The sequence below is a fragment of the Artibeus jamaicensis genome, unplaced genomic scaffold, assembly GCF_021234435.1.
Source record: "Artibeus jamaicensis isolate MK-2021 breed Jamaican fruit bat unplaced genomic scaffold, CSHL_Jam_final contig_384, whole genome shotgun sequence".
NCBI lineage: Eukaryota > Metazoa > Chordata > Mammalia > Chiroptera > Phyllostomidae > Artibeus > Artibeus jamaicensis.
This window is the reverse complement of record NW_026521810.1, coordinates 18,852,928-18,866,991: the sequence shown is the minus strand read 5'-3', so window position 1 is coordinate 18,866,991 and position 14,064 is coordinate 18,852,928. Positions and strand designations below refer to the sequence as shown.

At 37.2% G+C, this 14,064-nt stretch overlaps 1 protein-coding gene across 4 annotated transcripts in view; it reads left to right on the top strand.

Moving 5' to 3' along the window:
* Positions 1 to 14,064, top strand: part of CTNNA2 (catenin alpha 2) — a 1,098,262-nt gene that overhangs the window by 853,906 nt on the left and 230,292 nt on the right. For all 4 annotated transcript variants that reach the window (XM_053664696.1, XM_053664695.1, XM_053664693.1 and 1 more), the window contains exon 9: positions 9,251 to 9,403. In XM_053664696.1, the coding sequence (XP_053520671.1) occupies positions 9,251 to 9,403 (153 nt within the window). The remainder of the gene's footprint in view (positions 1 to 9,250; positions 9,404 to 14,064) is intronic.

Sequence of the window (14,064 nt, the reverse complement as noted above, 5' to 3'; positions counted from 1 at the left end):
GCTTCCTTGCACAACTACATCAAAATTACAACTGAACTACAGAACAACCATCACTCAGAACCATTGGAAATCAAGGTGAATCAAGGTCTGACAACTATGGAATTAAAGAAACCACATCCATCCAAAATGGAGGAATGGGCTGGTCCCACATCCCAGTGTGATACATAAAAATTCTGGAGGCATATCTGGGGAGGGAGGAGTTTCTGTCCCATACCAGGCCCCCTGGTCCAGGGTTCCAGTGCCAGGAAGACAATTCCCCATCACTTCCAGCTGCAAAACCCAGCAGGGATTGAGTCTGTGGAAGAAATTTCTGGAGTCCCAAGCAGTTCCTCTTAAAGAACCCACACATGGACTTACTCAGACTCACTCCCTTTGAGCTCCAGCACTGGGGGTGCAGCTTGAAAGGTACCAGTGGCATACAGAAAGGTATGAAAGTGTCTGGCATTATGGCAAGGGTTGGAGGACAGGTTTCTTCCAGACAGAAAGGTGGGAAGAAGCCATTATCTCTTTTCTGAACCCTCCCCTCACATAGCCACTGAACTGGCAGGCGGGAACCATATTTGAGACTCCATCAACCTGGCTAACACTGTTTGTACCACCCTGGAGATCACCTGGACTCTGTCCTATCCAAATTATGGGCACATCCAAGCTGTTAACAATGACTTTTTCATATGAATGACTGATCTTGGTACATGCTTTACAACTTCCTAAATCCTCTCAAACAAGCAACAGTTGGCCTCAGTGAGTTCTCAACCCCTGTACCTCTTGCTAAGTGGCCCCAGCCCTGGCTCAGCAGCAGCCAGCCTAGATTCACAGCTTGCCTTTACCTGGGAATTTCCAAGCCCAGCACAGGTAGCAGCCATCTCAGATTGCTTCATAGCTCATTCAAGGTGGCTCTGGGAAGAACATGCATGGGTGCTGACCTTTGACTGTACCACCTGGGAAACCCCAGAGCTTGTGCACTCAGTGGACAGCTACAGACTATGTCAGAGCCATTACCCTGCCCCTGACAGCTGATCCTTCTTGGAGGGCAGAGGTTGGTGGTCAAGGGTCGTAATCAGTCCTTGTAGCTGACAGTCCTGAATAAATTTCTCCAATTGATCTGCCTATAGCAAACAAGGCCCAACTACAAGACAATAGTGTACTCAGTCCCCATGGATGGCACATCTCGAGTACCCAGCTTAGGGTGTTAGGGGAAGCTGTGCCACTGGACCCTACTGGACACTTACTATATTAGGCCACACTATCAAGACAGGAAATCATAGCACCTCTACCTAATACCCCAAAACAAACACAGGGAGGCTGCTAAAATGAGGAGACAAAGAAATGTGGCTCAAATGAAAGAACAGATCAAAACTCTAAAAAAAAAGGACTTAACAAAATGGAGATAAGCAACACATTAGATACAGAGTTCAAAACACTGGTTACGAGGATATCAAGGAATTTAGTGTGAACATTAACAGTATAAAAACATGCAGTCAGAAACAAAGCATACACTAATTGAAATAAAGAACAATTTAAAGGAAAACAGCAGCAATGTGGGTGAAACCAAGAATCAGATCAATGACTTGGAACATGAGGAACCAAAAAACAACCAATCAGAGCAACAAGAAGAAAACAATAATTAAAAAAGAAGATAGTGTAAGCAGTCCCTGGGATAACTTCAAGCTATCTAATACTTGCAATATAGGGGTGCCAGAAGAAGAGAAAGCAAGAAATAGAAAATCTTTTGCAAAAGATAATGAAAAAAAAAAAGGAAATAGATATGCAAGTCAAAGAAGCACAGAGAATCCCAAACCAGATAGATACAAAGAGGCCCACTCCAAAACACATAACTGAAATGCCAAAGGTTAAAGATAAAGGTAAAATCTTAAAAGCTGCAAGAGAAAGCAGATAGTTACCTACAGAGGAGTTCCCATAAGACTATCAGCTGATTTCTCAAAAGAAACTTTGCAGACTTGAAGGGATTGGCAAGAAATACTCAAAGCCATGAAAATCAAGGATCTACAGCTGCTATTGCTCTACCCATCAAAGCTATTATTTAGAATCAAATGATAGATAAAGAGCTTCCAAAACAAGAAAAAACTAAAGGAGTCCATCATCACCAAACCATTATTATGTAAAATGTTAAAAGAACTTATTTTTTTACAAAAGAAGAAATTAGGTTTAATCTCCAAAATATATAAAGAACTCACATGACTCCACTCCAGGAAGACTAACAACCCAATTAAAAAATGAGCAAAGGGTTGGAACAGACACTTCTCCAAGAAAGACATACAGAGGATCCAGAGACATGAGAAGATGCTCAGCATCACTAGCCATCAGAGAGATGCAAATGAAAACCACAATGAGATACCACTTCATACCAATCAGAATCATCATCATTAATAAGTCAATAAAAAGTAAGTTCTGGTGAGGTTGTGGAGAATAGGGAAACCTAGTACACTATTGGTGGGAAAGCAAACTGGTACAACAACAATGGACAACAGTATGGAATTTCCTCAGAAAACTAAGAATGGAACTGCCTTTCAACCTGGCAACTGCACTGCTGGGATTACATTCTAAGAACCTATGCACCAATCCAAAAGAACCTATGCACCACAGTATTCATAGCAGCACAATTTATGATAGCCATGTGCTGGAAGCAACCTAAATGCCCATCAGTAAATGAGTGGACTGAAAAACTGTGGTACATTTACACAATGGAATACTATGTAGCAGAGAGAAAGAAGGAGCTCCTACCCTTTGCAACAGCATGGATGGAACTGGAAAGCATAATGCTAAGTGAAATAAGCCAGACAGTGAAAGAAAAATACCATATGATCTCTCCTATAAGTGAAACCTAATCAACAAAAGAAACAAGCAAGCAAAATATAACCAGAGACATTGAAATAAAGAACAAACTGACAGTAACCAGAGGGGAGGTGGGAGGGGATAATGGGGGTAAAGGGGGAAGGGTTTTCAGGAACATCTATAAAGGACGCATAGACAAAACCAAGGGGAGTGGGATTAGGTGTGGAAGATGGGGATAGCTGGGGTTGGGGGGAGTAGTGGGGGGAAATGGAGAAAACTGTACTTGAACAACAATAAAAAAAGTTAAAAATAAAAAGGGTTACAAAACAAAAGAAATAAGATGATAAGTCAATTGTCAATATTTGCACCCTCACATCTGAAAACATCAACAATAGATAGCATTTGAAAAAAAAGGAAAAATAAGAAATAAAAACTATGAACAATAAAATGGCAATAAATGCATATGTATCAACAACTAACTCTAGAAAACAAATAGAAACTAAGCAAACAAGAGGAACAGAGACAGAATCATGTATATGGAGAGCATTTTGATGGTTGCCAGGTAGGAGTGGGGTATGGAGGAATGGATGAAGAGCTGAGGGGATAGGTAGTTACAGAATAGCCATGGGGATGTAAAGTACAGTACAGGAAATGGAGTAGCCGAAGAACTTATAGGGGAAGGGCCATCAAGGAACATGTATAAATGACACATGGACAAAGCCAAAGGGGTGGGTTTGAAAGTGGGAGGTGGGGTTGTTGGGGCAGGGGGCATGGTGGGGTGAAAATGGAGACAACTGTACTTGAACAACAATAAAAATAAATTAAAAAATAAAAAAGAACTTATATGAATGATCCATGGGCATGAACAATGCCTGAGAGAGTGGAAGATGCTGTGTGGAGGGAGTCAAAGGTGGAAAATTTGGGACTACTGAAATAGCATAATCAATATAATATAATTAAAAAAACAAATAATATTTGCTCATCATAAAAATGCTCTGATTGATGAATCATGTCTGGTGCAGGCAGAGAAAGGCAGTGTCGTAGCATATTTGCTACTCCTGCCCTCATCCATTTTTTCTGATGTATTCCTTATAGGCAACCCTTCACTTTAATTATTTCCTATAAATATATCTATTTTTTCACCTTCTACCCATGCTTGAGTACCTGAATTATTGTTCTACTGGATCTAGCCTTTATTGTTTTTTTTTGTTTGTTTTTGTTTTTCAATCAGCATCTGAATACCTTTCCTGTGTTTGGAAAATTACTAATTATATGAATTTTGCAGTAAGAAGCTAAAATGGCCAGACCACTTGTTCTTCCTAACTTCTTCCTTCACCCTTGCAGCCAGGTGGTAGCACATGATCCAGAGTTTGTGTCTGCATTTCACCTACAAAATAATCAGGTGCACTTGCCTGAGACACTGAGTCAAAAGCTAATGACACTAAGACACAGGATGTCCTACCATTTCTAAGTTTCACTCTGTCTTGGAATTAACAGGGCAGTTTTTCTGTTTAGACCTCACAGAGTTAGGTTCTCATGCTTACAACTAAGATCTTGACTGATGCAACAGGTCTATTGTATCTGTGTGGAGGAATCACCTGGGCTTCTTAGTAAAATGCATGTTCTGAATGAAATGTAGATCTGTGCTGGGGCCTGCAGTTTGCATTCCTTGCAAACTCCAGAATAATGCAGCGATGCTGGTCTGTGGTTCACCCTTGAAGTAGGAAGGACCTAGGGAAGGAATGGCAGTCTAAAAGAAGACAGAAATGGGCAGGGAAAAAGAACGACAAAAAAGGAGGTCTGTTCTAACATGTTCTAGTAAAGTTAGGGCAGACCAGCTACTGCATCTAATCAACTTCAAAATGTGCAAAGGCTTCGACACATCAGAATTGCAATCTCAATCATGTAACAATATTGGACCAGTAACCAGAAGCTGGAAAACTCACCTCCATGTGTTCAAGGGGACAGGTTACTGGAAGAGGTGGGTGGCTTCTGCCATCTTCAACTCATGGCTTCTTTCCAGGTCTCCTGTGTGTCATGTTTGTATTTTACACAGGTAGAAACAGAAAATAACATCAAATATTTTTGAACATTTTATTATAACATAAAAAAGATGTAGTAGTCCACACATAATAAATATATAATTTATTAAATCTTTATTATGCAAATACTCTTGTAATTACTACCCAAGTCAAGAAATAGAATTGCATCACCTTAGAAATGCCTCTGGGTGCTTCTTGCCTACCTCCGAAAATCACCAGTATCCTGACATGTAGGGTATTTACTTCCTATTTTTTGTGTGTTTTTATCATGCTAATGTGTACCTTCAGATGATATAGTTTAGTTTTGCCCGCATTTTGGGATATGCCCTTTTTTTTCATATGGGGTACATTTTTTAGTCTTAATATATCACATTCTGTTCCATCCCTTTTGTTTTGCTTATAATATGTCCATTGCAGAACTCGGTTGGTTTGTACTGTAAGTTCTCCATAGTTGCATTTTGCTGATTAGATGTATGTATTGCAGTTTTAGGTGGTATTGTGTCCTTTGAATTTCTGCAAATCCCCAAAGGGGTCAGGAGTTCCTTTGGCAACACTGTGATTGGTAATATGCTGTTTCACCACAAGGCACTTGGTGTCTTGTCTCTTTTTTGTGGTGTTTTCAACCACTGATATTTATTGCCTAAATTTTGAAATTTCTTAGTTTGAAAAATGGTGATACTCTCTCATTTGGCTTTTACTTATTAAGTGGAGTAATTTATTAACAGACATTTTCTTCATTATAAAGAATTTGAGTTCACATAAGAAAAATAGTAAATGTGCTTGATTTTTTTCAAGATAAAATCATTCTTTGTTATCTTCTGAAGATGACCAATTTATTAATTTTTTCTTTAGTCGTTGTAAATTCATGAATTTAAACTTATTTAATGGGTTTCAATCCACTGGAATGTTTATCCTTTGTAAAGTTTAAATTGTCTGCTCTCTGGCCAAGTGGAAGCCTCCTGAGTTATTTTTATATGACCTTAGCAGTCTCTGATGGCTCTTTACTATTTGGTATAATGATATATTTCAGGCTTATTTACATATTTCTAGCTTTAAAGGATTTGGAACCAGCCATTTCTCCAAGAAGCCCTGGTGTTTTAGTGGAAAATTGTATTTTAAGTTGTGTGATGCTACTTAGGCCTTTTGTTTGGATGCACTGAGAAATTATATGAGTGTTTTCAATTTAAAATGTCGTGTGTTCATATTGATATTTCTACTTTAGATTTAGGGTAATAGGATTTTCCTTAACTTTTATCATCTTCTTTCCACACCAACATTTAGCAAGGACAAAGGAGATGAGAAAAAAGGTCTCATAACTAATCATATGCTTTATTTTATCTTTAGTTTTAGAATAACAATATTCATATTACCAATATGATGAAAATTACATTAAAAAGTTGAAGTTTTTTTGCATATCTCATTTTTTTATATCACTTTTCCATTGCTATACTATGTCTTCATTGCCAGATCATGCAATCATTTCATATTATACTCTTTCCCATTTAACCATTTTTTAAATTTTATGAGTAAGCATACATCTAATGCTCACTTTCAGTTCTTATATTGATAGTTGATGTTTTTCTAGTTATCTTGATTGTTAAAGTTTATTCTCTAACAGAGTTCCCAAGAAAGATTCTTGGGAATATTTTTTTCTGAGTTTTTGCATGTTGATAAAATTTTATCTGTGTCATATGTCCTTAAAAATCAGTTTTGCTGGTTATAAAATTTTTAGCTCCCATGTTCTTTCCTTGAATATCTTAGAATACTTCATTATCTTCTGGCATTAAGTTTTGTTGTTGAAAAGTTTAATGATCATCGGATTCTTTTCTTCCAAGACATGTGATCTATTTGTCTAAATTAACAACACCTCCCCCTACCTTTTCTTTAGAGTCCAGTGATTCTGGTTATTTTGTGGGTCAGTCTTCTCAGTTACATATTTTTTCCAAAATGTAGTGTGTGTGTATGCATATGTTATATATAAATAATATAATGTGTGATATATAATATAAAATTGGTATATTTGTATATTATATTTTTAGGAATATTTTCATGAGTATGCTTTTTAGTATTCATTCTGTTTTTTTTTTCTTTGATTTTCTTTTTTGGGGACCTCTGGTAGCCATATATTGAATTTTCTTTGTCTATTTTTAATATGTGTCACCTTTTCTCAAATCCTTTTTTATATCTCTTTAAAAATTTTTTTTGGATTTTTTTCCTTCTTTTTTCTCTCAAGGCATTTTCTCTTGTGCTTATTCAGATTTAGTCTTTTTTTCAAATGATTTTTTTAATATTTATAATTATTTCTTGACTTTCATAACCTCATTCTACTGTCTTTTTTCTAATTTATGTTGTTCTCTCAGATTTTACATTATTTTTTAGTGTATTTTAATTTACTTCAAATAGATTGCAGTTTTAATCTGTTTTATAGACATATGCTTCTGACTTGCTTTAATTGGGATGATATTATATTTCTTATTCTCATTTTTCTTATAGTAACTTCATATGAGTTTGACCTTATCAATTTTAAGTTCATTTTTATGTGAAATCATTCTTCTTGAAGGTTTGGAAAGAAGCTTAATGAAGTTACCACTTCTAGCTTTATAGAGCTCTGACTTCTGTTATTTTTGTGTGATGTTAAAAAATATGGTGGTTTGATTGATGAGATAGCCCATCTCTGCTCATCTCCCTGACTTTATCTGGGCCTTTTCTTTCTTTTATTAATATTGTCCCCATCAAGTTCAATTCTGATTAAACTCCCAGTAGTTTCTCTTTTATGTGGGGCTCTGTGTAGAAGAGAACCATGGCAGGTCAGGTTCAGTGGTCCCTGCACTGACCCCTTCAGACCTTCTTACCATGGGCTTTGCCACACTACTTCATGACTGCATGCAGCTCATTTAGCTTTTCTAAGTCTCATCCTCTTCATTTGAAAATCTGGTGTATGATAGTCCGTATCTCATAGTGTTGATGTGAGCACTAAATGCTATAATATGTAAAAAGCTTAGTTGAATATCTGGCACATTGTAAATAACTGGAAAACGTGAACTCGCCCATAATCAACATTGTTCCTACACAGTAATTTAGCACATGTTGCCAAATGAGTAGATAATTAATGTTAACTTCTCATAAACTTTATTTTATTTCATGTGGTGAAATGTCAAACCCAACTGAGAGATAAACCAAACTAAATTACATATACACACATATATATATGTTATGCTAATTAGTGCAAGAAGGGAACTGAAATTTATTCAGAGTTCTTCTTTTTATTAATAAGAAATGTATATATGTATCACCTCATAAAAAGATTTGCCTGAATACTACATACGTATATCTGTTGGGGAAGCACACATATCAATAATCACCTTCTCTTGTGTTTATTTACATTTGGGTGTTTTCTTCCTGTGTACATTTGGACAGTTATGAACAAAACAGTATTGAGGTGATTTTTCAGGTACAGTTTCACTTCATTTTCATTCAGCTGCCTTGTTTCCAGTCTTAACAATAAGGGGATGATTTGTAATTATGCATTGTTGAAAATCTGGGTCCTTTATTCCTACTTACCTTGAAAAATAATTGTAAGTACTACTTTCTGGGGCACAGCAACTATATCATTATAGCACTTGGGCAGAAACATTTTGAGGTGGTTAGATGTTTTGTGTTTCTGCCTCCATCAAACACAAGCAATGTGTCTAGAAAGGAGACTGCACAGTGGTAAAGCTCTAGGGTGGATTCAAAGCCCAACTCTTCATCCAAAGTTCTCCCCATTTGCTTTTTGATGCCTAGCTTTCTCATTTTTCTAAAGATCCTGAGTCCTTCAACTTTGCCACAATTTAAAATTCCCTGGAGACATTTGGGCCAGTGAAGGGTGAAAGGGCCTATAATGTGTTGAACTGCAGGCCATACATGTAAGTTTTAAGTTGACATATAATGCAGTTAATTCAGAATCATCCATCAGTTGTCTCTCTGTTTTCCTTTGATGTGCTAAGCACTGGGAAAATTAAAAGAGTGAGGGTAAGGGGATGGGTGAAAAACATAAAGAGGGGTAGGAGTACAAACTGCCAGTTATAAAATTAGTCATAGGGATGTAATGTGTGGCATAGATAATGTAAATAACATCGTCATCACTATGCATGGGCACTAGACTTATTGTGGTGATCACTTCAAAAGGTATATAAATGTCTAATCACTATGTTTTACATTTAAAACTAATGTAATATTGTACACTAACTCTAATTAAAAATAGTTTTTCAGAAAACAGAATTGACACATTATTTTAATGGATAATAAAATCTGGGCATAGCGAAGAAAAACTGTATTATTTAGACAGTAGTTCAATGTATTCTGTCAAGTGAGTAATGTCAACAGACTCATAAATGGACAATTCTTAATTATGTGTGTTTTTGTTTTTCCTGTAGCTTCGGAAAGCTGTGATGGATCACATATCTGATTCCTTCTTGGAAACCAACGTCCCTTTGCTAGTTCTCATTGAAGCTGCAAAGAGTGGGAATGAAAAGGAAGTGAAAGAATATGCCCAGGTTTTTCGAGAACATGCCAACAAGCTTGTAGAGGTAAGTCAGGAGAGGCCTGAGAACTAGAGTTTATTCACAAGTTTAATCTCTCCAAATGGCAGCCCTTCTGTGGTTTTCCTGGAGAAATAGTCTTGGAACCTTTCTTTCCTTTCCTTTCTGATGACTCCATCCCTTTCGAATGGAGCAGGTCATCAGCATCCTCTCCTCTCTGTATCCCACACACTAAATATGATCTGGAACATGTCTGTTAATTTTGCTGAACCATAGACAGAAGCTGAGACAGAAGGAGAAGGAATATTCCAAAGCCCCGAATCTGAGGGGTAGGAACTACCACCTGGAGGTTTAAACCATCCCCTTTTCCTCCTCCTCATCCCTTTCTCCACTCGACCTACTTACACAACATTAGCTGTCCATATTATAAACTTGAGAAAAAAATTCCCCTTCCCCCAAAGAGATGTTTAGACTCCTGCTGAATGAGTTAAATTCAGGGTCAGAAGTATATTATATGTGTTAGAGAAATCTGTGGGAGTTGTATTATAAATGTGAAATTGTGCTGTGTAATACTGAAAACAGGTTTTTTTCCTCAAACAGAAACAAAATAAAAAGGAAATGATAAGCATGCTGCCTAAATCTAGGAGCTGAAAGCCAACGGCTTGGCAAAGGTTGCATTTAGTGATGTGTACTGACATAGCAAATGAGAGATGTTAAATGGGAAATGTGTGTGCTAGAGAAAAGATTCAGGAGGGCGAGGATCCTGACACACATGGGAGTGGTTGTCAAGGGCGGGTCGGAACTCCACCGGGCTCTGAGCACTCACCAACCACTATGACTGCCACTGTCATCACAGCAACAGCAACAACAACAAAACTATGGTATATCCTCCTTTTGACTAAAAAAATAAAATAAAATTACTCAGAATGACAGATGAGTTAAATGCAACCTAAAAGTAAAAAAAAAATTCCCACCTAGGATGGCAAAATTAAATTCCGAATAAGTTCATCCAATGTGATATTCTCTCCATGTTTCTTGAAGTGAGTGGTAGGTTGTGTTCTAGTTTAATTGTGCCCTATGTGCCTGCTTATTTTGGTTACTCTAGCACTGCCATTGCCTCTGGGGCTAAAGACATCCAGTGGCAGGACATTCTGCATCATACCCAGAGGGAGGCCTGGGTCCTCTAGGGCACAGGCTGTGTCCTCACCCCTGACAGCAGTCAGCAAGTTGAGTGCAGAAGCCTAGTCCAAAGTAATGGAACCCCTGAACTTTCTACCACAACCCGAGTGCCTTTGTGTGACACCAGCCTAGAGATAAAAGTAAGGTCATAGTTCCAATACCAAGGTAGTCTCTCCAGCTTTGTCCCCACCTACAAGGCAAGCAACGCTGTTACCCCTCACATTCCACCCACATTTTTTGAGAGTTCGCTTGGCCTCTGAGGAATCCAGAGTCTGCCCAGGGTTGTCCTTGGAAGACACTTCCCTGTCTTGAGAAGGAAAAGGTAAAGAAGGGGCAAGAGGTGGAGGGGCCAAGGGGGAGGAAGAGGAGGAAATGAATAATGCTGAATGCAGGCTATATAAGTTTTTGATAGTCATATGTGATAAAATAAGAGTGGTAACATATAGATAGTATTCTATCTGTATACTCACAGTATGCATGGGACAGTTGCAGAAGTGATAAGAAAGCACTAATTAATTTTGTGTTATGGGCATTGTGTGTAAAGAAAGACATGAGTTTAAAGTCATGTTATAAATATCTCTTACTTTCAGTCCTGTCACTGTCTTTCTCTAGTTCTGTATGTAGCCTCATTTATAGAAAGTACTTAGAGTTCACACTTGACGTTTGTACCAATGTGAGGTCAGGGCCAAGTAGCCCTCTTGCCTACTCATTCTCTCTTCTCCTGTGATAAACACTGAAGTCCTTCACCATGTTGCCTTGTTCCATTCATAGGTTTCACTGTAGGGAAATTTAACAACTATAAGTGGTCCTTGGTCTTCACATAGTAGCAGGAACAGAAAGAAAGCTTGAGCCCATCAGAGCTGTACATTCCAAAAGATTGCTGCTCCGCCTCCCTTAGTTATTCCCTTTATGGGCCGAGTGTTAGTTATTCCCTTTATGGGCCGAGTGGGGGGAGTCGCTGCAGTCAGCTACATTTCACAGTGTCTTAACAACCAGGTAGATGTAGGGACTATCCTCAGTTTGATTAGAGAGGAACTAGAATCAAAAGAATTTCTGTAGCTTATAGCCTTCAAACAAGTGCCTCATTGCTGATATATACATTAAAAAAAGCTTGAAACACTGGGCAAGAGTCACCCTTTTTTCTAATTTTGAAAGCGTCTCTGGACTTGGGCACCTTTCTGGGCCTAAGTATCTGTGTCTGTAATATGAAAAACTTTGTTGCTATATTGATTTTATATTCATTGACCTTGGTAAATTCACCTACAAGTTCCAAAAGTTTGTTCCCTTTTGGCCTTTTTATGTATATAATCATGTTGTCCATGAATTATAACAGTTGTATTTCTTCTTTTCCAATCTTTATATCTTTTTTTTTGGCCACACTATTACCACAGACCTACAGTACAATATTGTGGTTTTAGGTATTTTTGTAATTTATAGATCTCAGTGAGAAGATTTACATATTATACCATTAATTATATTGTTTGTTTTATATTTCTTGCAGATACTTTTATTAGATTATTTTAATTCTCTTCTGTTACCCCTTTGCTAAGAGTTTATTTTAAATCACAGATAATATAGAATTTTATCAAATGGGTTGTCTGTACATTTTAAGTCAACTGTGATTTTAGTCTCTTTTATTCTCCTTTAGAGATATTGGTGTCAAAATTACACTTTTCTTCAAAAAACGAGTAAGACATTATTCTGGCTTTCTATTGTTTTTTTTATTGAATGAATATGTAATACTAGCATTATTTATTTTATAAATATTTGGAGAAATTCACTGATACAGTAATCTAAGCCTGGGTATACCTTTGAGGAAAGGTTTAAAAATTGCACATTTTATTTTTACTAAACATGATTATTTAAATGTTCTATTATAGGAGGAGTTAGTTTTAGTAGTTTGTAGTCTAGGGACTTGTTGTTTTATTTAATTTTCTAATTTTTGACCTAAAACTATGCATCTCTTCTTAATTTTTTAATGTGCAAGAGTCTGCATTACTGTTTTTCCCCATTTCTCCTATTGGTAGTTGGCATCTTCATTTTTCTTGATTAATCTTGCAAAAAGTTTATTAATTTAATGTTTCTTCTGAAACACAGCTTTCAGCTTTATAGACTTTCTTTTCTGTCTGCTTTATTTATCCTCTTATCTTTGTATTTCTTTTTGTGCTTTCTTCTGGCATAGCTCACTATTCTTTTTGTAACTTTTTGAAATGAATAATCACATCATTGATTTTTAGCCTCTTTAAGATTATAGTAATATATGCATTTAAGGCTATAAATTTATCCCTTAGCTATGCTTATGTCTAGTTATTTTCTACTGGCCTAATTTCTAGCCCACTCGTCCTGTCTCCATCTGCGTACAGTTTACTTGAAACTGATCTGTTGAGTTCATTTTTTAAAAGAATTTCTAGTCAGATGTTTAAACATTGATTTCAGTTTGCTGGTAAAAATCATTATCAGGTCATTCCTTTAAATATATACTAATTATAGATATTTTAAAAATTCAAGTCCAAGACTCCAGCATTTGGGTCAATTTTATTTCTGTTTTGTGATTCCCCCACAGAGGGCAAAACCGAACCCCCACCCCCACCCCCAGTTTGCTGGGTTTTGAGACTGATAATGCAGTAGTAGTCACAGGGGACATGAACAGGTTTATTACTCACATAAGGGCACTTTCTGGGGAGAGCAGAGCAAGACCCAAGCCAGTCCACGGTGGCTTCAAGCAAAGAGAAGAATAAGTGGTTTGGGTTTTTATCATGTTAGGGGATGGGGCTGGGGTCAAGATTTTCATGTAGGGGGCTGGGGTTTGGGTGGTTTGAACTGTCCTTTGCATGCTGTCCTCAAAAGGTGGGATGACCAATTAGCTTGCCCATTTGTGGAGCAGGACAAAAGGGTTGTCGGGAAGAGTGGGATTCAAAAGCTGTCAGCAGTCAAACATTCAAAACAAAGTACAACTTTTCATTACAATTCACTCCTGATGACTGGAATGCACTACATTTCATTTAATAGAATTTGAACTTGTTTTAATAAGCTATTTGGAGCTCCACGAGGCTTTCAAAGTTGAGGCAGACTTTCTTATGGTGTCTATTTTTATTATTTGATTTTTATCTTAATTATTTTTATATTCTAGGTTATATTTGATCTAAAGCCAAACATTTGTATGGGAAAATATAGAGGGTGTGTTTCTTAGTCTACTTGGGTCTGCTATAGAAAAATACCACAGACTGGGTGGTTTATAAGAAACATGAATTTATTTTTCACAGTTCTGTCGTATGGGAGGTCCAAGATCAAGACTCCAGATTGGGTGTGCTCTGGTGAGAGTCTTCTTCCTCATTCACAGCAAGCGCCTTCCTTGCTGCATCCCCACAGAGTAGCAGGGTGGAATGATTTCTCTTGTGTCCCTCATATAAGAACATTGATCCTGCTCATAGGAGCTCTGCCTCACCCTCTGGTACCATCATATTAGGCATTAGGATTTCACCATATAAATTTTGGGGGGACACAAACATTTAGACCATTGCTGTCTGGGT